A 26104-nucleotide genomic window follows, 5' to 3' on the forward strand; every position below is an offset into this window, starting at 1 on the left:
TAGGCGCGTGCGCAGTAAGGAGTGGGCGGCTGAAGGGGCGTGGCTAGAGCTGTCGGCCGCGTGTAGTGGGGCGGGCCGCCGCGCGTGCGCAGTCGGGAGTGGGCGGCTGAGGGGGCGTGACTAGAGCTGTCAGCCTAGGTGTATTCATTCCTTCAACCGTCTTTATTGAGCGCTTACTGCGTGCACAGCACCGCGCTGAGCGCTTGGGAAGGACAAGTCGGCACCATACGGAGACGGTCCCTAGCCAACGGCGGGTAGAGGGGAGCGGGCCCCCGCGCGTGCGCAGTGGGGAGCGGGGCGCGTTGGCGGCCGATGGCGCTGAGAGGGGTGCGGGTGCTGGAGCTGACGGGGCTGGCCCCGGGGCCCTACTGCGGCCTCCTCCTGGCCGACTTCGGGGCCGAGGTGGTGCGGGTGGTGCGGCCCCCCGGCCGGCCCGGCGGGCCCGGGGGGCCCCCGCCCCTGGGCCGCGGGAAGCGGACCCTGTTGCTAGACCTGAAGGCTGGCGGCGGGGCGGCCGTGCTGCGGAGGCTGGCCCAAGCCGCAGACGTCCTGCTCGAGCCCTTCCGGCACGGTGAGCCCCCCTCCCCCGCCCCCTCCGCCGCACGCCCCAGCACCGAACGACGCCCCCTGCTGGCTACGGGCCGCCCCTACAGCTTCACGGCCCCTCCCCTCTGCCGCCCCCTGCTGGCTACGAGCCGCCTCTACAGCTTCACAGCCCCCCTCCGCCGCCCCCTGCTGGCTACGGGCCGCCTCTACAGCTTCACTGCCCTCCCCGCGCCGCAAACCCACACGCGCCCCCTGCTGGCCACGGGCCGCCTCTACAGCTTCACAGCCCCCCTCCGCCGCCCCCTGCTGGCTACGGGCCGCCTCTATAGCTTGACAGCCCCCCCCCTCGCCGCAAACCCACACGCGCCCCCTGATGGCTATGGGCCGCCTCTACAGCTTCACAGCCCCCCCCCCTGCCGCCCCCTGCTGGCTACGGGCCGCCTCTACAGCCTGACAGCCCCGCCGCGCCGCAAACCCACACGCGCCCCCTGCTGGCTATGGGCCGCCTCTACAGCTTCACAGCCCCCCTCCGCCGCCCCCTGCTGGCTACGAGCCGCCTCTACAGCTTGACAGCCCCCCCGCGCCGCAAACCCACACGCGCCCCCTGCTGGCTACGGGCCGCCTCTACAGCTTCACAGCCCCCCTCCGCCGCCCCCTGCTGGCTACGGGCAGCCTCTGCAGCTTCACAGCCCCCCTCCGCCGCCCCCTGCTGGCCACGGGCCGCCTCTACACCTTGACAACTTCATCATCAATCGTATTTATTATTAATAATAATAATAATAATAATAATAATGGCATTTATTAAGCGCTTACTATGTGCAAGGCACTGTTCTAAGCGCCGGGGAGATTACAGGACGATCAGGTTGTCCCACAGGGGGCTCACAGTCTTGATCCCCATTTTACAGATGAGGTAACTGAGGCACAGAGAATAATAATAATGGCATTTATTAAGCGCTTGCTGTGTGCAAGGCACTGTTCCAAGCGCTGGGGAGATTGCAGATTATTCATCATCAATCGTATTTATTGAGCGCTTACTGCGTGCAGAGCACTGGACTAAGCGCTTGATTGAGCGCTTACTGTGTGCAGAGCACTGTACTAAGCGCTTGATTGAGCGCTTACTGTGTGCAGAGCACTGTACTAAGCGCTTGGGAAGTACAAGTTGGCAACATATAGAGACAGTCCCTACCCAACAGTGGGCTCACAGTCTAAAACACAACTTGGCCCTCCCAAGCGCTTAGTCCATTCATTCATTCAGTTCACTCAATCAATCAATCAGTCAATCGTATTTATTGAGCGCTTACTGTGTGCAGAGCACTGTACTAAGCGCTTAGCACTGTACTAAGCGCTTAACACCGTACTCGTCTTTATTGAGCGCTTACTCTGTGCTAAATAAGGTAAAAATAAATGGCACATAGTAAGCACTCAATAAAGACGATTGAATGAATGAATGACTGAGCCCGCTGTTGGGTAGGGACCGTCTCTACATGTTGCCAATTTGTCCTTCCCAAGCGCTTAGTACGGTGCTCTGCACACAGTATGCGCTCAATCAAGACGATTGAATGAATGAATGAATGAGCCCGCTGTTGGGTAGGAACCGTCTCTATGTGTTGCCAACTTGTCCTTCCCAAGCGCTTAGTACGATGCTCTGCACACAGGAAGCGCTCAATAAATACGATTAAATGAATGACTGAGCCCGCTGTTAGGTACGGACCGCCTCTATATGTTTCCAACTTGTCCTTCCCAAGCGCTTAGTACGGTGCTCTGCACACAGTAAGCGCTCAATAAAGACGATTGAATGAATGAATGAGCCCGCTGTTACGTAGGGACTGTCCCTACATGTTGCCAACTTTGCTTCCCAAGCGCTTAGTGCAGTGCTCTGCACACAGCGCTCAATAAAGACGATTGAACGGACGAATGAGCCCGCTGTCGGGTAGGGACTGTCTCTACATGTTGCCAACTTGTCCTTCCTAAGCGCTTAGTATGGTGCTCTGCACACAGTAAGCGCTCAATAAAGACGATTGCATGAATGAATGAGCCACTGTTGGGTAGGGACCGTCTCTAGATGTTTCCAACTTGTCCTTCCCAAGCGCTTAGTACGGTGCTCTGCACACAGTAAGCGCTCAATAAATACGATTGAACAAATGAACGAGCCCGCTGTTGCGTGGGGACCGTCTCTAATACGTTGCCAACTTGTACTTCCCAAGCGCTTAGTACAGTGTTCTGCACACAGTAAACGCTCAATCAAGACGATTGAATGAATGAGGCCGCTTTTAGGTAGGGACTGTCTCTATATGTTTCCAACTTGTCCTTCCCAAGCGCTTAGTACGGTGCCCTGCACACGGTAAGCACTCAATAAATGCGATTGAATGAATGAATGAGCCCGCTGTTGGGTAGGGACCGTCTCTACATGTTTCCAACTTGTCCTTCCCAAGCGCTTAGTATGGTGCTCTGCACACAGTTAAGCGCTCAGTAAATACGATTGAATGAATGAATGAGCCCACTGTTGGGTAGGGACCGTCTCTACGTGTTGCCAACTTTACTTCCCAAGCGCTTAGTACGGTGCAATAAATACGATTGATGATGATGATGCTTTGCACACAGTGAGTGCTCAAATCAAGACGATTGAATGAATGAATGAATAATAATAATAATAATGGTATTTGTTAAGCGATTACTATGCACCAAGCACTGTTCTAAGCGCTGGGGGGGATGTCCCACATGGGGCTCACAGTCTTAATCCTCATTTTACATACGAGGTAACCGAGGCCCAGAGAAGTGAAGTGACTTTTTTTTAATGGCACTTATTAAGAGCGTACTATGTGCAAAGCACTGTTCTAAGCACTGGGGAGGTTACAAGGTGGTCAGGTTGTCCCATGTGGGGCGCACAGTCCTAATCCTCATTGTACAGATGGGGGGACTGAGGCCCAGAGAAGTGAAGTGACTGGCCCGAAGTCACACAGCTGACAAGAGAAGCAGCGTGGCTCAGTGGAAAGAGCCCGGGCTTTGGAGTCAGAGGTCGTGGTTCAAACCCCGGCTCTGCCACTTGTCAGCTGTGTGACCTTGGGCAAGTCACTTAACGTCTCTGTGCCTCAGTGCCCTCATCTGTAAAATGGGGATGAAGACTGTGAGCCCCCCCGTGGGACAACCTCATCATCATCATCATCATCAATCGTATTTATTGAGCGCTTACTATGTGCAGAGCACTGTACTAAGTGCTTGGGAAGGACAAATTGGCAACATATAGAGACAGTCCCTACCCAACAGTGGGCTCACAGTCTAAAAGGGGGAGACAGACAACAAAACCAAACATACTAACAAAATAAAATAAATAGAATAGATATGTACAAGTAAAATAGATAAATAAATAAATAGAGTAATAAATATGTACATACATCCATACATATATATATGTATATATATGTATATATATATGTGTGTGTGTGTGTGTATATATATGTGTGTGTGTGTGTGTGTGTGTGTATATATATATATATATATATATATATATATATATATATATATATACACATGCATACATAGATCCACTGCATCTCCCTTTCCCCGCCAACCACGGGGAAATGTGGGTCAGAAGAGTATAAAAAACAATTAAGGACATTGGGACACAATAGGATATGATTCCTTTAAATTCGGAATAGTTACCAAATTTTAACACTTTAATAAGAGTACCTGCTCAGAGAAAACATTTTAAATACAAATTACATAGGCATTTGGAATAAAACAGCATCATAAGATACAAATTGCAGATTTCAAGAAGCTACAGACCAGTCAATCAGTGGTATCTACTGAGTGCTTAACTCCATGTAGAGCACTATATTAAGCACTTGGAAGAGTACAACACAACAGAGTTCCTTGCCCACCAATAGCTTACAATCTTGAGGGAGACGGTTACTCTGTCTTCCACTTTGTGCTTTAGAATTACTCCCGAATTTAAAATATTCCAACAGAAAAAAAGAATGGTCGTACATTAACTGTAAACTCATTATGGGCAGGGACCGAGTCTGCTGATTCTGTTCTGTTGTACTCTTCCAAGCACTTAGAACAGGGCTCTGCAAAGAGTAAGCATTCAGTAAATACCACTGATTTGTTATGTAGTCATGTTATTTAACTTATTATTTTAGGGTGAAGTTATTAACAAATACCATAATTATTCTAGGCCTCAGCTCCCTCCTCTGTAAAATGGGGGTTAAGACCGTGAGTCACATGTGGGCTTGCCTCCACCCCAGCACTTAGTACAGTGCCTGGAATATAATAAGCATTCAATAAATACCACTGATTTGTTATGTAGTCATGTTATTTAACTTATTAGGGTGAAGTTATTAACAAATACCATAATTATTCTAGGCCTCAGCTCCCTCCTCTGTAAAATGGGGGTTAAGACCGTGAGTCACATGTGGGCTTGCCTCCACCCCAGCACTTAGTGCAGCGCCTGGAACATAATAAGCAGTTAACAAATACCATAATTATTATTATTCTATGTTTCGTAGGTGAAGTTTCAGTGCTTAGAACAGTGCTCTGCACATAGTAAGCGCTTAACAAATGCCATCATTATTATTATTATTATTATGAAGTAGCTGAGGCACAGAGAAGTTGTGTGACTTGCCCAACCTCACAAAGCAGACAGGCGGCAGAGCCGGGATTAGAATCCAGATCCTTCCGACTCCCAAGCCGTCATGCAGTTTCTCATCACATTTTGTCACATTTAATAATGTTATTATTCGCTTACGGTGTGCTGGACGGTGGGTCAAAGTGAATACAAGGTAATCACACAGGGCACAGGCCCTGCCCTCACAAATCTTAGGGGCGGTGTGGGTAGGATTTTATCCCCGCTTTAAAGGGTGGAACATGAGGCACAGAGAAATTAAGTGACTTGTCCAATGTCACACAGCAGGCAAGAAGAAGAGCCAGAACTAGAACCCAGGGCCCGTGATTCCCAGCACGGGCCTCTTTCCACCAGCCTGAATGCAAGGTGAGGACTCTGGCAGAGGCAGGAAGATGCTAGCACTCATACAAAATAACCAAAAACCAGCGTTGGGAAATAGTTACATAAGGAAACAAGGTTCTCACAGAGAAAGGAAAGACCTTGATAGTGGAAGTGGGGAGAATGACACATTGAAAAATTACCCGGCCTTCTGGACGTCACATTTTAGAATTAATTTTGTTGAGGATTGTCGTGATGCAAATGTGCTAAATCACCTTGCAGCCTGGCAGAATCCATTAGGTTTGTAAATGGACAAATCTGTTTATGGCAGTGAAAATGTCAAGACAAACTTAAAATTTAAGGGGAGGTTAATTCTGGTTGAACCCTTAATTGACATGAAATGTGATTAATGGGGGAGATAGGTAAAACACTAGCACTTCATAACTCAATTGTATTCCATTTTGAGGCAGCATTGTATGCTGGAATAAGCGTGGGTCAAAGAGTCCTGGATTCTAGTCCTGCTGGCCTACTAAAGCAATTTTGGGCATGTCGCTTAATCTTGCTAGGCCTCAGCGCTCCTCATCTGTAAAATGGGGATAAACATAGATTTTTTGCCCCCGCCCCACAGGGTTATTGGCCAGGTAAAATGAAATAATTTATGTGAAAGTGCCTTGGAAAAACAAAGATAAAAATAAGGTATTTTTATTATCAGAAGCTCCTTCTAGACTGTAAATTCCTCTTGAGCAGGGAATGTGTCTACCAACTCTATTGCATTGACATGAGAAGCAGCATCGCACAGTGGAAAAGAGCACAGGCTTTGGAGTCGGAGGTCTTGGGTTCAAATGCCGGCTTCGCCACTTGTCAGCTGTGTGACTTTGGGCAAGTCACTTAATTTCTCTGTGCCTCAGTTCCCTCATCTGTAAAATGGGGATTAAGACTGTGAACCCCACATGGGACAACCTGATCACCTTGTAACCTCCCCAGCGCCTAGAACAGTGCTGTGCACATAGTAAGTGCTTAATAAATGCCATTATTATTATTATTATTACTCTTCCAAGAATACTGTGCTCTGCTCACAGTAAGTGCTCAGTAAATATCATTGTTTGGCATAGGAGATAGGATGATAGGGGAACTGAAAATATGAAGGCTATTAAATGTAAAAGTAGAACAATTGTTGGGACGTAAAATTGGAATTGTATTCTGATTTCACATGCCGTGTTTTAATGTTGCTGTTAAAGTTTGTATGAATTGCACTTAAATCATCAGGGAGAGGAATTTTTTTTACAGTTCGTTTTAATCTTTTTTGGAAGGTTTGGAGTCAGGGTTGAGTCCGCCACAAGCAGTGTCGTGAAATTTTGATCTTGCTTTAAAGGTGTCATGGAGAAGCTCGGTGTGGGTCCAGCGGTTATGCTACAAGAGAATCCAAAACTCATCTATGCCAGGCTGAGTGGATTTGGGCAGTCAGGAACGCTCACCCAAACTGCAGGTCACGATATCAACTTTCTGGCTCTGTCAGGTATGATGGGGAAAAAAAAAATCTCCAATGTTTTCATTTGTTTCAACAGAGGCGCGTCTCCTCCCCTTTTAGACTGTGAGCCCACTGTTGGGTAGGGACTGTCTCTATGTGATGCCAATTTGTACTTCCCAAGCGCTTAGTACAGTGCTCTGCACATAGTAAGCGCTCAATAAATACGATTGATTGATTGATTGATTTGAAGATCACGCGGCCGGCGGCGAGTTCGTATTCGTGCGTTGGTGTTTTTGAGAGAGAATCTCTTGCACAACTTTACCCTTGAAAATCTAATGGGGCATCTTCCTGGGGTCATTGCTGTTTGCAGTGAGGACTGTTCAGGCCTCTAAGGTGTCGTGGCATGTCATGGGGCCCTTTGCAGAAAGTTGCAGAAATGGGAGTCCCTTCCATCTGTAAGTGAGGCATGATAAGCCCCCAGAAGTCAACAAGGGGGTCACAATCATAGGCTAGAAAATAGAGAGAGAGAGGAGAGCTTCTCTAGGCACTCACCTCATTTCGGGCAGGGAACGTATCCACTAATTCCGTTTTATTGTACCCTCCCAAATGCTGAGTAAAGTGCTCAGCATATAGTAAGAGTCCAGTAAATACCATTGATTGATTGGCTGTATTTTAAGATAGTAAAAAGAAGGAACCTGGGTATCGCCTCTGCCAGCAGGACCTGTATTTGAGTTGTTTTTATAACGGTGGCAGTGATTGAGCCATCACGCTTTCTCATTTGGTTCCTCCCATGCCCAGAGAAGAAGCCTTGTGAAATCGTTGGCAGGGAGAGCCTGTGGGGTCTGTGGCCATGGAACCAAACACCTGTCCAACCTCGTCAGGGACAGGATGGGCCCTCACCGAATTTGCAAGTCATTGCCAGGAGGATTAGGAAGAGTTCCTGAGGGTTTAACAAATGGGAAGGCCCGCCGTCTTCTAGCTTCAAAGTCATCAAATGACAATTCAGTGAATAATTGCTTGAAAATGCAGAAATGCTCTAGTGTGTGGAGTCAGAATGTACAGACACCCTGGGTGCGCATTTATAATAATGATATTTGTTAGATGCTTATTATGTGCCAACACACAGTCCCTGTCCTACACAGGGCGCACGATCTAAGTAGATGGGAGAACCTGAATCGAATCCCCATTTTACAAATGAGGACAGTGAGGTACAGAGCGGTTAAGCATCTTGCCTTAGGTCCCACAGCAGGCATATGGCGAGATACAGCTAATCAAGTCAGGCACAATCTCTGTCCCATTGGAGCTCACAATCTGCATAGGATTAAATCTTCATTTTACAGGTGAGGACAGTGAGGCACAGAGAAGTTAAGTGACTTGCCCAGGGTCACAGAGCAGGCCAGTAAGTGGCAGAATCAGGATTAGAACCCAGGTTCTCTTACTCCCAGTCCCATATTCTTTCCCTTAAACCAGCTTCTCCATATATGTCCAGCATTTGAGAGGGAAAAAAGATAATCCTCATTTTTCCAGTTTTCATAGTTGTAATTTTCACACATATTCTACGACTTCGTGTGTCTGAGTGACTTTCAAAAGGGTGGACAGTTTCTCTTTGATATTACTTATAATTCGTTAGGTTCTTATGTTAATAAGTTACAGCCCGTCAGGGGTGAGGGTTATGGAGGCCTAGAATTTGATGGAAAGGAATCCCCGTTTGTGTGCTCAGGCTATAGGGGTAACGAACCAGGATACCTGGTAGTAAAGAAAACTGTTAGTATTTGACTGATGTAGGTAATTAAGGGAAGATACATTTTTCTTTGTTCCGTCCAAGCCGCAAATTCTCAGAATTAAAGATGAAGTCATGGCAGGGGCATGTAATTCACAGGAACTTTCGCAGTAACGGTTTCTGCTTTTGCCGTGTGTAGGTGTGCTCTCAAAAATGGGCAGAAATGGTGAAAATCCATATGCACCCCTGAATCTGGTGGCCGACTTCGGAGGCGGCGGCCTCATGTGTGCGATGGGGATCATCATGGCCCTCTATGAACGTACAAAATCTGGCAAAGGTCAGGTCATCGATGCCAGCATGGTGAGTTATTGTTTGAACCGAAATCGAATCCTCCAGTGGTTCTGTGTGCAATGTAAGATGTTTCGTTTTTGAATCATGGCTAGCGTAGGTGTAGATGTCCGGGCAGATCATCGTTTTCTAAATGAAGAGTGGACTACTATAATTGTGTGCATATTTGTGATGATGTACATATTTGTAATTTATTCACATTAATATCTGTCCCCTCTAGACCGTAAGCTCTTTGTGGGCAGGGAATGTGTCTATTTATTGGTATATATGAGGCTCACAGGCTAAGATGAAAGGAGACCAGGTAATAATTATAATAATAATAATGGTATGTGTTAGGCACTTATTACGTGTCAAGCACCGTTCTAACTGCTGGGTTAGATACGAGCTAATCAGGTTGGACACAGACCCTGTCCCACTTGGGGTTCTCAGTCTTAATCCCCATTTTACAGATGAGGTCACTGAGGCACAGCGAAGTGAAGTGCTTAGTTCAGTGCTTTGCATAAAGTTAGTGCTCAGTAAATATGATTGATTGAATGAATGAATGACTGTGAGCTGGTTGTGGGCAGGATTGTGTATGTTTGCTGCTATTTTGTACTCTCCCAAGCACTTACTACAGTGTTTTGTGCACGGTAAGCTCTCAGTAAATATGAATGAATGAAATGAACAATTACTCGGACTCAGGGGCAAAAGTGACTTTAATATGTCTTTGAATGCCACGCCCAGGAGATATTTGGCATTCCCCAAGCCTGGCATTTATTACAGCAGTTAATGTATAAAGAATCCTCCAGGTCTGTTCTTTGTTGAACTGTCTGCATTTCTTCTATACATTCATTTTCTTTGCCCACTTTGCAGTTAAAATAGAACTTGGGGCATAACTTGTCTCCTGACCAATTCATGGTATTTAGTTGCGGTATGAACAATGATGTGATTGTGTCTTCTTCACTGAACCACAGCAAGCTTCAAATCACTTACCCATCGTGTACAGATGCTGTTCATTTTTCTGGAAATAATGGCATAATGGCATGTATAGAATAATGACTGTCCTGATCCCAAGGTCACACAGCAGACACGTGGTGGAGCCAAGATTAGAACCCAGGTCCTTCGGACTCCCAGCCCCATGCTGTATCCACTAGGACACACTGCTTCTCACAAAAAACAGAGTTTACTCACCCGGATTAGAGACCTGCCCACAGGTGCCATTTTTGCACCTGCTTTTGCCTCAAAACCACTTGCAGGTCATCCGCTTTTACTTGCCCCATGCCACAAAGAAAGGCTGTTTCCTAAACCTGTCCTATGGTTTTGCCAACAACATATTTACTATTCTATTTATTTTATTTTGTTGCTATGTTTTGTTTTGTTGTCTGTCTCCCACTTCTAGACTGTGAGCCCATTTTTGCCAATTTGTACTTCCCAAGCACGTAGTACAGTGCTGTGCACACAGTAAGCGCTCAATAAATACGATTGAATGAATGAGTGAACTGTAGGCATCTGAAGGCTGGCAGGGGACCTCAGGTGGCTACCGATCCTTGCCACGGCCTAGTGGATAGAGCACGGGCTGGGGGTCAGCAGGTCATGGGTTCTAATCCCAGTCCTGCCCCTTGTCTGCCGTGTGGCCCTGGGCAAGTCATTTCACTTTTCTGTGCCTCGGTTACCTCATCTGTAAAATGAGGATTAAGACTGTGAACCCCATGCGGGACAGGGACTGCATCCAACCCGAATTGCTTGTCTCCACCCCAACACATAGTAAGCACTTAACAAGTACCACAATTAATATTACTATTCTCTCAATAAATAGTCCGACCACCTTTCCCTCTGGGCAGAGTAATGGTGGCTGGGGCTGGGTCATTCATTCATTCATTCAATCGTATTTATTGAGTGCTTACTGTGTGCAGGGCACTGTACTAAGCACTTGGGAAGTACAAGTTGGCAACCTATAGAGACCTACCCAACAATGGGCTCACAGTCTAGAAGGGGGAGACAGACAACAAAACAAAACATGTGGACAGGTGTCAAGTCGTCAGAACAAATGGAAATAAAGCTGGATGCACATCATTAACATAATAAATAGGATAGTAAATATGTACAAGTAAAATAAATAGAGTAATAAATCTGTACGAACATATCTACAGGTGCTGTGGGGAGGGGAAGGAGGTAGGGCGAGGGGGATGGGGAGGAGGAGAGGGAAAAGGGGGCTCAATCTGGGAAGGCCTCTTGGAGGAGGTGAGCTCTCAGTAGGGCTTTGAAGGGAGGAAGAGGGCTTGCTTGGCGGATGTGTGGAGGGAGGGCATTCCAGGCCAGGGGGAAGATGTGGGCCGGGGGTCGACGGCGGAACAGGCGAGAACGAGGCACGGTGAGGAGGTGAGAGGCAGAGGAGCGGAGGGTGTGGGCTGGGCTGGAGAAGGAAAGAAGGGAGGTGAGGTAGGAGGGGGCGAGGAATCAGGAGGGAGAGAAAAAAGAGAGTAATTGGGTGGCTTCACGACAGACCAGGACACAGCCCAAGCCATGACTTACCCTCAGCGGTCCAAAGGTCTCCTGAGGCCCGCTCCTAAATTCTGTCCCGATTTATGGAGCAGCAGGGGCCTAGGAGGAAAAAGCGGAGACTCGGTGGCCTGTAACCATTGCCCTCTGCCCGGCTAACGTAACGAAAGGCAAAACTGCCGCTGCTGATGCTGCTAGGCCCGGGTGCTGCTCTCTGGGGCTCCTAAGGTTTTCGGAGGCCACCAGCCGAGCAGTTCCCCTGTGCCACAAACCTTGAAGCAGCAGTCCTGGGGCAGCAGCGGCCTCTGCCACTAACCCCAAGAACAGGGGTCCCCCTCGTCCCCCTCTCCATCCCCCCCATCTTACCTCCTTCCCTTCCCCACAGCACCTGTATATATGTATATATGTTTGTGCATATTTATTACTCTATTTATTTTACTTGTACATATCTATTCTATTTATTTTATTTTGTTAGTATGTTTGGTTTTGTTCTCTGTCTCCCCCTTTTAGACTGTGAGCCCAATGTTGGGTAGGGACTGTCTCTATATATTGCCAATTTGTACTTCCCAAGCACTTAGTACAGTGCTCTGCACATAGTAAGCGCTCAATAAATATGATTGATTGATTGATTAAGAAGCAGGCAAAATCCCTTAGGATGGATGCATGAATGAGTGGCTGGCTGCTGGTGCCAGATGGCCTCGCCCTCCTGGTTGCAATGAACATGGGAACCCTTGGAGAGCAGAGGGGACTTCAAGCGAGCAGTGAGCGCAGAAGCCTTAGGTGAACCTCTTTTCTAAAGATGGCACAAAAATTGGGCTTATGAAACACGCTCCTTTTTAGAGCCTTGTTTCAGTTCTAGCTTTTTTGTGGCCACTTCTCTGTCCTGCAGGGTGAAGAGTTTGTCTCAGTGGTTTCGTTGACAAACCTGCACTTCTTTTCTCCCTCTTTGAAGGTGGAAGGAGCAGCGTATTTAAGTTCTTTTTTATGGATGACTCAGAGCACTGGGATATGGGACCAGCCTCGGGGAAAGAACATCCTGGACAGCGGAGCCCCTTTCTACGAAACGTACAAGACTTCAGACGGGAAATTTATGGCTGTTGGTGCCATAGAACCTCAGTTTTACCAGCTTTTAATTAAGGGTAAGGAACTGCCGGAGGCTGAACTTGGCTAGTTTCTTTGCAGAAATGTACTGCCACTGCGGTTCAGAATAGCAAACATTTCCTTGGCCTTTTTGTGGCTTACTGACATTTTATGCTTCTATTGCTTTTTTATTTCAATGTAATCCTCCCTCTCGAAATTATAAGGCTTGCTCTCCAATTTGTAATTGACTGGAAATTAGTTTTTTCTGAATTTCCTGCTCTAAGACACTAATTTAGAATTGAGGATCAAGGATAAACTGCTCATGATTTAAGATTTATACCGTCCCTTACTATGTTATTGATTCAACATAGTAATATTTATTAAGCCTAGACTGTGCAGAACACTGTACTTAGCGCTTGGGAGAGTGTAATATAACACTTTAACAGGCACATTCCCTGCCCACAGTGACCGTACAGTCTAGAAGGGGAGACAGGCGTTAATAGAAATAAAATTACAGATATGGGCATATCTGGGAGCGGGGGATGAATAAAAGGAGCAAGTCAGGGCGACACAGAACGGGATGGAAGAAGGGGAAAAGAGGGTTTAGTCAAGGAAGGCGTCTTGGAGGAGATGTGCCTTCAGTAATGCTTTGAAGGGGATGGGTAGAGTAATTGTCTGTTGGATATGAAGAGGGAAGGCATTCCAGGCCAGAGGAAGGTCATAGGTAAGTGTTTGGCAGCGAGATAGACAAGATTGAGATACAATGAGTAGGTTGGTATTAGAGGAGAGAAGGCTGGGTTGTAGTAGATAAGTAGTGAGGACAGGGAGGAGTGGGGCAAGGTGATTGAGTGCTGTAAAACCGGTGGTGAGGAGTTTCTGTTTGCAGAGGTGGATGAGAAACAACTGGAGGTCCTGGAGAAGTGGGGAAATGTGGCCTGAAAGTTTTTGGTAGCAAAATGATCCAGGAAGCAGAGTGAAGTATGAACTGGAGTGGGGAGAGACAGGAGGCAGGGAGGTCAGCAAGGAGGCTGATACAGTAATCAAGGCAGGATAGGACAAATGCTTGGATTGACGTGGTAGCAGTTTGGGTAGAGAGGAAAGGGCGGATTTTAGAAATGTTGTGAAGGTCGAACCGACAGAATTCAGTGATGGATAGAGTATGTGGGTTGAATTAGAACGAAGAGTCAAGGATAATGCCAAGTCATTGGCTTATGGGAGAGGAAGGATGATGGTGGGAAAGTCAGAGGGAGGACAGGGTTTGGGTGGGATAAGCTAAGGCATTGTGTTTTAGACATGTTAGAGGTAACACGGGACATCCAAGTAGAGAGGTCCTGAAGGCAGGAGGAAATGTGAGACTGCAGAGAGGGAGAGAGATCAGGGCTGGAGATGTAGAATTGGAAATCATCTGTGTAGAGGTGGTAGTTGAAGCCATGAATGAGTGTGAGGGAGTGGGTGTAGATGGAGAATAGAAGGGGAACCCAGAGCTAAACCTTGAGGGATCCCTGCAGTTAGGGGGTGGGAGGCAGAGGAGGAGCCTGCGAAAGAGACTGAGAATGAGCAGACAGAGAGATAGAAAGGAGGACCAGGAGAGGACAGTCAGAGAAGCCGAGGTTGGATAATTTTCCAGGAGAAAGGGATGGTCCTCAGTATTGGAGGCAGCAGAGAAGTAGAGGAGGCTTAGGATGGCGGAGAGGCTTGATTTGGCAAGAAGGAGATCAGTGGCGACCTTTGAGAGAGTAGCTTCTGTGAAGCGAAGGGGTCAGAAACCAGATTGGAGGGCGTCCCGGAGAGAATTGGAGGAGAGGAACTTGAGAGAGCGGGTGTAGGCAACTCGCCCAAGGGGTTTGGAAAGGATGATTGGAGGGAGATGGGGTGATAGTTCGAGGAAGTTGTGGGGTCCAGGGAGGTGTTTTTAGGATAGGAGAGGCAGGGGTATGTTGTACTCTGAACCTTCTCTGCAAATGATGTGCCTATCCAGATTGTGTAAGGCCTACCAGCTTAATTTTGCATCATAAATAATTTACTCATAGCTATTCTTGTTCTCCTGTAGTAGTTAATTATCCTTTAGGGCCCTAATCATTTGATAGAGCAAAACATTGCTTTTAGAGCAGATAATTACCATTTGTGGCTAAAATCACCTGCCTGCATTTCAGCTTTAACACAGATGAGCATATTTATGTCAGTCTACCAGAAATGTTTGGTCTTTGCCCGGGTTACACTGACAGTGTACTTCTCACTGTCTCTTTCTGTTTTCCCTTTCTTTTTTTCCTAGCGTTCTTTCTCTGCCACTGTCTCTAGTGCTCCTTACGCCGTTCCTTGCTTGCGTGGGGTTGTTTGTGTGTCCCCCTCTGTGATTGTGTTTTGAGTGTAAGTTTATTTGTGGATGGTACCGCGTGGTGGGGAGGAAAGAGTAAATGTTTGTCGGTGTGGGAGTGAACGTGGGAGGGTCTCTGTGTCTGGGTGATCCTAACTCTTAGGCATCCAGAATCTATTTTTGCCCTTGTCTTCCAGCCCCTCTCTCACCTAACTGCCTTTTGTGACCTGAGGACTTGGCCCTAGAGGCTGCTCCTGCATGGCAGCGTGGCGCAGTGGATAGAGCACAGGCCTGCGAGTCAGAAGGTCATGGGTTCTAATTCTGGCTCTGCCACCTGTCTGCTGCATGACCTTGGGCAAATCACTTAACTTCTCTATACCTCAGTTTCCTCATCTGGAACATGAGGATGGAGACGGTGAGCCGCAAGTGGGGCAGGGACTGTGCCCAACCTGATTAGCTTGGATCCACCCCAGCGTTTAGTACAGTGCCTGGCACAGAATGAATGCTTAACAAATACCACATTTTTAAATATTATTAGACTTGGTAGCAGAGGCAGTTCTAGGGGGTCAGCCCTGCTCGCACCCCCAACTTCATTCCCTCTACCTTCCCTGGCCTTGGTCTCTCTTCCCTCTCTTCGGAGGAGCAGCGTGGCTCAGTGGAAAGAGCACGGGCTTTGGAGTCAGAGGTCGTGGGTTCAAGTCTCGGCTCCACCACTTGTCAGCTGTGTGACTTCGGGCAAGTCGCCTCACTTCTCTGGGCCTCAGTGACCTCATCTGTAAAATGGGGATGAAGATTGTGAGCCCCCCGTGGGACAACCTGATCACCGTGTTAACCTCCCCAGCGCTTAGAACAGTGCTTGGCACATAGTAAGCACTTAATAAATGCTATCATTATTATTATTATTATTATTATTATTATTATTATTCCCTTCAGCCCTTGCTGACAGGGCCTCTCTCCTCCCTCTCCAGCCCCACACCCCCTTTCCCATCCATGTGGCAAAGCTGGGGCCTCTCCCTTGAGTGTGTAGTAGGTACTTGGGAGCCATGACACCCAATTGCAAGGTTTGAACCTGGCACCCCAGATAGCCACTTAAAAGGGTTCTTTGGGCAATAATTGTCAAATATTAGAAGCTCTTCGGACCTTAATTACAAACCGTGCCTTATGGTTCTTTTCCTGTATCCACCAGAGAAGCAGCGTGGCTCAGTGGAAGGAGCCCGGGCTTTGGAGTCAGAGGTCATGGGTTCAAATCCCGGCTCTGCCAATTGTCGGCCGTGTGGCGTTGAGCAAGTCACTTCGCTTCTCTGTGCCTCAGTTACCTCATCTGTAAAATGGGGATTAAGACTGTGAGCCCCCCGTGAGACAACCTGATCACCTTGTAACCTGCCCAGCGCTTAGAACAGTGCTTTGCTGGTTTTTCCTTCATAACACTCTAGGATCCACTCCCTCCTCTCCATTTAGACAACCACCATACGGGTCCAGACACTGCTTATGTTCATGATTGACTATCACATTAGCCTTCTCCCTGGTCTCTTTGCCTTCAGTCACTCAATCAATCAATCAGTGGTATTTACTGAGCGCTTCCTGTGTGCGGAGCACTCAGCGGGGCTCAGTGGAAAGAACCTGGGCTTGGGAGCCGGAGGTCATGTGTTCTAATCCCAGCTCTGCCACATGTCTGCTGTGTGACCTTGGGCAAGTCACTTAACTTCTCTGAGCCTCAGTTCCCTCATCTGTAAAATGGGGATTAAGACTGTGAGCCCCATGTGGGACAACCTGATCACCTTGTATCCCCCCCCAGTTCTTAGAGCAGTGCTTTGCACATAGTAAGTGCTTAATAAATACCATTATTATTATTATTATTGTTATTATTGCTAAGTGCTTGGGTAAATACAGTATAATTGGGAGAGCCCAATCCCTACTTCACTCCTCTGCCTGGGTCATTTTTCTTAACTGTCATTTGTGTACCTCTCTCCACTACTCAAAAACTTCCAGTTGTTACCCTTCCTCTCTGCATCAATCAAAAACTCCTGGGGTTTGGTTTTAAGGAACTTAATCAGAGCATATCCACTCTTCCCTCACCACATCCAATCAGTCAATAGTATATGTTAAATACCTACTCTGCACAGAGCAGTGTACTGTCCAGGGGAGAGCATGCTAGAATTAGCAAATTTAATTCCTGCCTTCAAAGAACTTAAAATGTTGCAAGGGCAAATTTGGGAATGTGGTACTTTGGGGATTTCAGATTTCACTGTATGCCACATGGATAGTATTGCGACCTGTAGCCAGTAACCATGATCAGAGACATTTTGAAGAACTTGGCGTCCAACAGATGGCTAAACATCTGCCTGTGAAATAAAATTTCTGTGAAATTTTGGTCGTTAGGTTGATATTTTGTTCTTTTTGCCTGTTCCAGTCAGGCATAAGAGAAATTTCAAGTCACTGCATTGTAATTGGGAGCCCATTCCAGATATATTGGTTGTGTTGCCAAGAAGAGCTCTGGCGTGTATCAAACAGTAGTCAGTCAAACCTTCTCCAGCAGACATGGCTTCAGTGAGCTCTACCTTCATTTAGGTCCCCCTGCCATGCTAAGATATGGACATTGAGGTGCCATTGGGTAAATCTTTGGTGTATCCCTCATTGGGCAGGAGGAAAATGAAGTTGGTGGCTTCGAGCTGAATTTTGGTTAATTCCCCAAAGGGAGAGGAGACCTTTTATCTTTAGTTTACCAATCCTGGGTGGTCCAGTGGTTTCAGGATTCTCTTCTGCAGACTAAAGAAATCTTGAGCCCCAAGATTTTCTTATTAGAGTCTTCTAACTAAAACCTGTGAGGCATTCACAGAATTTGTATGCGTCCTCTTGGTCCTTTTTTCCCATTCCATTCCCTGGTGTTTCCTCCCTCTTCTCATTTTTCCCTTTCTCACTTCCTCTTTAGCTTTCCTTTTCACCATCTCCCTTCCTGTCTTTATTCCCCAAACCATTTTTCTTGTCTGCCCCACTGTATCTATAAATAAGACTTTTGCTTATCTTTGCTTCGGCCATTTTGCTTATACCCTTTTTTAGTCAATTGGCAAGATTAAGGGATGAAATGCTAGATCATTACCAAAAATTGTATCCGATCAAATATTATTTAACACGTGGGCTTTTACTGATACAATTTGTTTTATCATTAAGCTGTTTAATGGAAGGTCTTACAAGTTGAAATTAGATTGACTATAATAATTGAACTGAGCTGAATAGAGCTGCATAAATTCTAGTCCTTTTATGAAATGACATCTGAAGGACATATTTTAAAACAAATCAGCAAAAACTATTTAACAAATGTTCCCAGGGGTTATAATGCAGTATAGCATTTTCTGATAATGCTGTTAATTTTAAAATTCCAATAATCTGATGATAGCCCTCAATCACCATTTTAATGATAATCATAATAATAGTGGTCGTATTTGTTTTTAGTTCTTATTATGTGCCATGCACTCTTCTAAGCACTGGGGTAGAGTCAAGATAACCAGGTCCCAGATGGGGTCTCACTCTCTAAGTAGGAGGAAGAAAACAGGCATTGAATCCTCATTTTGCAGGTGAGGGAACTGAGGCACAGAGACGCTAAGCGACTTGCCCACGGTGACACAGCAGGCAGGTGGCAGAGCCAGGATTAGAACTCAGGTCCTCTGACTCCCAAGCCCAATCTCTTTCCACTAGGCAACACTGCTTCTAAACCATTAAGAAATCTTCCTGAAGGTAAAGAACATGACTGAGAACACTGGATTGAACTGGAACATATGGGCAATAAACTCTGATTCGGGGTAGTATGGGGAGCAGTTACTTTATCTGAGAAGCCGCTTAACAAATTCTGGAACATTTTCCAGGTTACTACCTTGGTAGCTATTGGGTGGAGATAATAATAATAATAATAATGGTATTTGTTGAGCGCTTACTATGCGTCAAGCACTGTTCTAAGCGCTGGGGTAGATATAGGGTAATCAGGTTGTCCCACGTGGGGCTCACAGTTTTAATCCCCATTTTACAGATGAGGTAACCGAGGCATGGAGAAGTGAAGTGACTTGCCCAAAGTCACACAGCTGACAATTGGCGGAGCCGGGATTAATAATAATAATAATAATAATGGCATTTATTAAGCGCTTACTATGTGCAAAGCACTGTTCTAAGCGCTGGGGAGGTTACAAGGTAATCAGGTTGTCCCATGGAGGGCTCCCAGTCAATCCCCATTTTACAGATGAGGGAACTGAGGCACAGAGAAGTGAAGCGACCTGCCCAAAGTCACACAGCTGACAGTTGGCGGAGCCGGGATTTGAACCCATGACCACTGACTCCAAAGCCCGGGCTCTTTCCCACTGAGCCACGCTGCTTCTCCCATGACCTCTGACTCCCCAAGCCCGTACTCTTTCCACTAAGCCACCCTGCTGAAGTGACTTTCAAGAGCTGTAAGCTCATTCACTGTAGGCAGGGAACGTGTCCAAATTCTGTTATATTGTACGTTCCCAAGCACTTAGTACCGTGCTGTGCACACACAGCGAGTGCTCAATTAATTTGATTGATTGGTTCTACCTGTGATGGCTCCGAGCCCTGCCGTGGATCAAGGGAGCAATCCCAACGTACTGTGTCCCCTTTGGCTGCTGGATGTAGCAAGGCAGTGGCATATAGGCATTGCTGACTGACTCCATGGCAGGCTCAGAGCTTCTGACAAGCTGCAGAAATGCAGCTGCTTCCAGCCCCCTCCATGAATGGAAGTGGATCACCAGACGGGCTTGATTTTTACCCCGCTGCCCGATTTTCTCTTCTTAGGGTATTTGTTGAGCACTTACTTTGTGTCAAGCACTGTTCTAAGCTCTGGGGTAGGCAGAAGTTAATCAGGTTGGACACAGTTCCTGTCCCATATGGGGCACACAGACTCAGTAGGAGGGAGAGCGGGTATGGAATCCCCTTTTTACGGTTAAGGAAACTGAGGCAGAGAGAAGTGAAGTGATTTGTCCAAGGTGTCACAGCAGGCAAGTGGCAGAGCCGGGATTAGAACCCAGGTCAATCAATCAATCAATCGTATTTATTGAGCGCTTACTGTGTGCAGAGCACTGACTAACTGTGAGCCCACTGTTGGGTAGGGACTGTCTCTATGTGTTGCCAATTTGTACTTCCCAAGCGCTTAGTACAGTGCTCTGCACATAGTAAGCGCTCAATAAATACGATTGATTGATTGATTGATTGATTGACTAAGCCCTTGGGAAGTACAATTTGGCAACATGTAGAGGCAGTCCCTACCCAACAGTGGGCTCACAGTCTAAAAGGGGGAGTCTAAAAGGTCCTCTGACTCCCACGTTCTTTCCTCTAAGCCATGCTGCTTCCTCAATATAGGAGGAACCCTCTTCCAGCCCAAACTTAAGGCATTTATTATTTTATGTGAAGCCTCGTCCCAAGTGCTGAGGTAGATATAAACGAAATCAGTCACATTCACTCTTTAATTAGTCAATCAATGGCATTGATGGAACACTTACTATTTGCCGAACATCCTACTAAGCACTAAGTTTATAGACAAGAGCCCTGCCCTCAGGAGCTTACAAGGGACTCACAGTCTAGGGAAAGGCAGTCTATAGGTGGGGGAAATAGCTAGCTCAGTAGATGGAAGAGGTGAGCACAGCCTTTAAAGGACTTTTTTTCAAGGCCTTATTAGTTTAAAGTAAGGAATCATATGACAGAGAGGGAACACTAGTGTAACGGGCTCTTTCCGTTGCTTAGAGAGCTCTCTTCTAGACTGTAAGCTCGTTGTGGGCAGGGAATGTATCTGCTTTTTGTTATATTGTATCATCATCATCAATCGTATTTACTGAGCGCTTACTATGTGCAGAGCACTGTACTAAGCGCTTGGGAAGTACAAATTGGCAACATATAGAGACAGTCCCTACCCAACAGTGGGCTCACAGTCTATTGTACTGTCCCAAGTGCTTAGTTCAGTGCTTTGCATACAGTAAGCGCTCAATAAATACAACTGAATGAATGAAGGAATGCAGAAATGACAACTCCAAACATAGGTAGAATGAGACAGGGAATGAAATTCCCTTCATTGACCCTTTTCTCCAGTATGTGTGACAAAGAAATCCAGCACGAGTTGGGATCCTCAGTTGAAAGTATGAGGAGAGTGAGAATGTTAGCTTAAGCCTACAAGCCCAGGGATTTGTTGAGTTCCGTGTCTCCGATATAAACTTCTGAAGTTCGAAATTCTGTTTATGGTGGGCAATGACCTTGCTTTTTGGTACAAAAGTTAAAAGTCTAAAAACCGCTATTGCAAAACAAACCTTTCAGTTCTGGATAAATATTTCAAAATCCAAGGTTGAAATTCCAAAGTAATCCTCCACTTTGAAAGTTAATAGAGAGTGGGGAGAGAGCTTGGGGCAAGGCCGCTTTTGAATTTTCTAAACCCGAAGTGTTTGAAAAACCACGGGAATCTCCTCGTTGGGGCCGGCGGCCTCCAGGCTCATCCATGCCTAGAGGAAGAGCTTCAAAACTAGAGTTATTTTTTTTCTGCAGGGAATGGGAGAAATGGCAGCCCCTTATGTTTGTCAGTGGGGAATGATAAACCCACTGAAGGTGCTCACTAAATGTCAGCAGTCAACAAGGGGAGCCCACTCACCAGTCTAAGGTATGAAAGAGAGAGAGGAAGCACCTTTAGACTGTAAGCTCATTACGGGCAGGGATCGTGTCTGCTAATTTTGTTGTATTGTCCTCTCACCAGCGCTAAGCGTATGGTTCTGTGCACTTAGTGAGCACTCGGTAAATACCATTGATTGATTTTTAAAGAGCCACCTTGCTCCTGCGACCACCTCCCAGCTGACGGGTCCAGCTTCTGAGACTAGCATTATTGCAGAACCTTAACAGTTCCCTCTCCTCTGCCCATTGACTGCCAGACTCAGGCCTGAAAGTCAGAAGGATTGGACCAATTTTTATACCTAACAACGCATTGGGCTGCATATAGAATTTCAACTAGAAGTAGCTGAATGCAATTTTCACGAAGAAGCATTCACATCTTCTGTTATCCTTTCTTTATACATTTTATTCCTTGTGCGGAACAGTTCTATCTTGTTTTGAAGACTTGTGGAGAAACTGTGTAGAATGGCTATAAGTCCTGGTGGATGAGAAGCAGCATGGCCTAGTGGCTTGAGCGTGGGCCTGGCAGAAGGATCTAGTTCTAATCCCGGCTCCACCACCTGTCTGCTGTGTGACCTTGGGCAAGTCATTTAACTTCTCTGTGCCTCAGTTACCTCATCTGTAAAATGGGGATTAAAACTGCAAACCTCACGTGGGACAGGGACTGTTGTCCAACCTGGCTATTGTGTATTCAGTTCAACTCGGTCGTATTTGTTGAATGCTCATTCTGTGCAAAGCACTGCATCATTCATTCATTTCATTCAATCATATTTATTGAGCACTTACTGTGTGCAGAGCACTGTACTAAGCACTTGGGAAATGCAAGTTGGCAACATTTGGGGAAGTACAATACAGCAATAAATGGACACATTCCCTGCCCACAATGAGTATCTACTCCAGCACTTAATACAGTGCCTGGCACATAGTAAGTACTTAGCAAATATCATAAAAAAAAAATCAAGGTCTCCATCCTCCATCCTGAACCACTCTTTGGTTGACTAACACTCTGATCCCTCCCTCACCTCCCCACACCTCAATTTCATCGAAAAGACTTGCACAGTTAGAGGGGAAGAGAAAAGGGATTTAGCAAGGTTTAATATTAAACAGCGCAGTTACCTATCAATCTAAAACAAAGAATATTCGCTGCATTCTCCCTTAGCAAAATAAACCCTGGAGTGACATTCACTAAAGGCTTTGACCTAGTACCACTTGCTAGTTTATCAGTGGTATTTATTGATTGCTTACTTTGTTCAGAGCACTGTTCTAAGCACTTTGGAGACCACAATTCAATAGAGGTAGTTGGTAGGCATAATCTCTGCCCACAAGGAGCTTTCCATCTAGTGTGCCAGGAGCTTTTCCCAGTCTTGTAAAAGCACAGCCTAAGCCTTGACTAGGGCTTGTTTTGGACCATTGAGAAATGGGCCAAAGAAAGAGGGAAGGGGAGGCAGAGTTAAAACTAAAAGCATTTATGAATAAGGCATGGTTGGACAATTTAAAACAGGCCTTGACCCCATCTCCCAAAATCTGCTTTAAATACAAGAGAAAACAAGGTAAGGTATTTGTCTAAAGGGTTTGTCCCATAGGAACCTAAAGATGGAGCAGAGTTAGTTGTTGTTTCTCTGGAAAGGTACAGCCACAGTAGTTTGGTGTTGACTTAATTTATGAAGTGACAACATAAGCCAAATAATCAGATCTAACAGCCTGAAAGAGCAGTGGAGCAAAAAAACCCTTTAATTAGGATACCATTAGCTCTCAAACAACTAGCAGTGAATATCTTTTGGGCCCAAAATGGGAGCTGACAGCCTTCCCAAGTGCTTTCTTCAGTTCTCTGCAAAGAGTGGGCACTCAAATTAGTGATTAATCAATCAGTGATACTTATTGAGCAATTACTGGGTGCAGAATAATACATTAATCATATTTATTGAGTGCTTACTGTGTGCAGAGCACTGTACTGAGCGCTTGAAAGCACATAACAGAGTTGGTAGACATTTCCCTGCTCACGACTTTACAGTCTAGAGAGGGAGACAGACGTTAATTGTAAATAAATTACAGGTATCATCGTCATCATCATCAATCGTATTTATTGAGCGCTTACTATGTGCAGAGCACTGTACTAAGCGCTTGGGAAGTACAAATTGGCAACATATAGAGACAGTCCCTACCCAACAGTGGGCTCACAGTCTAAAAGGGGGAGACAGAGAACAAAACCAAACATACTAACAAAATAAAATAAATAGAATAGATATGTACAAATAAAATAAATAAATAAATAGAGTAATAAATATGTACAAACATATATACATATATACAGGTTGTACGTAAGTGCATCCCTAGAGTTTTCTTGGTAGAAATACGGAAGTGGTTCTTTCATGACTCAACAGCATAAGACACATAAGTGCTGTAGGGCTGAGGGAAGGGTAAATAAGGGGTGCAAATCTAAGTGCAGGGGTGAAGCAGAGTGATTTGGAGAAGAGGAAATGAGGGCGTAAGTCAGGAAAGGCTTCTTGGAGAAGATATGCTCTTAATAAGGCTTTGAAGGTAGGCAGAGTGATTGTCTTTTGGATACGAAGAAGGAGGGAGCTCCAGGCTAGAGGCAGGATGTGGGTGAGGGGTCGGCTTAAGCGCTTAGTACAGTGCTCTGCACACAGCGCTCAATAAATACTACTGAATGAATGAATGGAGGTAGATGAGATACGAGATACAGTGAGTAATTTGGTATTAGAGGGGTGATGTGTGAGGGCTGGGTTGTAGAAGGAAATCAGGGAGGTAAAGTAGGAGGGGGCAAGGTGATTGAGTGCTTTAAAGCCGGTGGTAAGGAGTTTCTCTTTGATGCAGAGTTGGATGAGCAACCATTGGAGGTTCTTGAGGAGTGGGGAAACATGGACTGAATGGTTTTGTAAAAAAATGATCCGGGCAGCAGAGTGAAGTCTGGACTGAAGTGGGGAGAGGCAGGAGGGAGGTCAGCAAGCAGGATGATGCAGCAGTCAAAACAGGGTGGGTGCTTGGATTGACGTGGTAGCAATTTGAATGGAGAGGAAAGGGTGGATTTCAGCGATATCGCGAAGGTCGAACCGAAAGGATTTGGTGACAGACCGAATGTGTGGGTTGAATGAGAGAGATGAGTCGAGGAGAACACCAAGGTTACGGGCTTGTGAGATGGACGATGGTGGTCCTGTCTATGTGATGGGAAAATGGGGGGGGTACAGGTTTTGGATGGGAATATGAGGAGTTATTTTGGACGTGTTAAGTTTGTGGAAACAGCGGGGCATCCAAGTAGTGATGTCTTGAAGGCAGGAGACAGAAGAGAAGGAGAGAGATCAGGGCACTGAAGTAAGCACTTGGCAGGGAGTGCAGTACAACAGACTTGGTAGATATGTTCCCTATTTATAAGGAGCTTACAGTCTAGAGGGGAAGACAGGCATTAAAATAAATTACAAATATGTATTCACGTGCTGTGGGGTGAGGGTGGGGCAATCATTAAATGCCCGAGTGCGTAGGCAAAGCAGAAAAGAGGGGGAGTAGGAGAAGACCTTATGGAGAAGATTGATCCCCATTGATTGCAAGCCTTTAATCATGACTTACAGCCCAGTGAAAAACTGTATTTTTCTTCCATCAGGGCTCGGTCTAGATCCTGAAAAGCTTCCCCATCAGATGAGTACGTCCAATTGGCAAGAGATGAAGATACTTTTTGCGGGCGTTTTCTCCAAGAAGACCCAGGCAGAATGGTGTAGAATCTTTGAGGGGACGGATGCCTGTGTGACTCCTGTCCTCAGCTTGGAGGAGGCGGTCCTTCATGAGCATAACAAATCGCGGGGCTCTTTCATCACGGCTGAGGATGGGGAGGTCAGCCCCAGGCCCGCCCCTCTGCTTTCCAGGACTCCCGCCAGTCCCTCCCGGCGAAGAGCTCCCGTCGGAGGAGACCATACCGAAGAGATTCTGAAGGAATTTGGATTTAGCAAGGATGAGATTAATCATCTTCATGAAGCTAAAATCATTGACAAGAATGGGCCGAAATCAAATTTATGAATTTCTGCCAATGGAATTATTCAGATCTTAACAGAACGATAGTGAGGAAGGATAATGGAGTGCTTGGAGGAAAAAAAGAACATTTTCATACAGAATCCTTTCTCTTCTAATTATTTTTAATTAAAAACTAGCTGCACTAATTGAAGAATCAGTATATTCTTGGGAACTACGGAAGGGTAATGACAACTTTTTGCAGAAAAAAGAACATTTTCCTATAGAAGCTTTTTCTCTCTCGATTGCACCAAGTGATGAATCAGTATATGGTTGTTTTATTTCTATAGATCTGGTTTGAAGCCTTTGATTTTGGATTTTTGAGTTAAAATTTATGCCATAAGCAATTATATTATATGCCCTACACGTGTTTTAATGTATTGGTTAATAAACCTTTATCATCTGTTCAGCAATTAATTGGAGTGTTATAAGTAAAAAATAAAGGGGTTTTTTTATTTTATAAAGTTATATTCGTTGAAAATGTTTTGTCCGGAGCGCTCTGAAACTCAACACATTTAATTTTGACACCTTTTAGTTCCTGGACCA

The 26104-nt window shown here is 45.9% G+C and overlaps 1 protein-coding gene across 1 annotated transcript; it reads left to right on the forward strand.

Annotated features, from left to right (window-relative positions):
* The first annotated feature begins 175 nt into the window (after positions 1–175).
* Positions 176–26026, forward strand: AMACR (alpha-methylacyl-CoA racemase). Its single transcript, XM_038744177.1, has 5 exons — positions 176–571; positions 6858–7001; positions 8873–9033; positions 12452–12638; positions 25158–26026. Exons 1-5 carry the CDS (start codon positions 313–315, stop codon positions 25565–25567), a joined length of 1161 nt encoding a protein of 386 aa, XP_038600105.1. The 5' UTR covers positions 176–312; the 3' UTR covers positions 25568–26026.
* Positions 26027–26104: the final 78 nt, after the last annotated feature.

This window comes from Tachyglossus aculeatus, chromosome 3, assembly GCF_015852505.1.
Source record: "Tachyglossus aculeatus isolate mTacAcu1 chromosome 3, mTacAcu1.pri, whole genome shotgun sequence".
Lineage (NCBI taxonomy): Eukaryota > Metazoa > Chordata > Mammalia > Monotremata > Tachyglossidae > Tachyglossus > Tachyglossus aculeatus.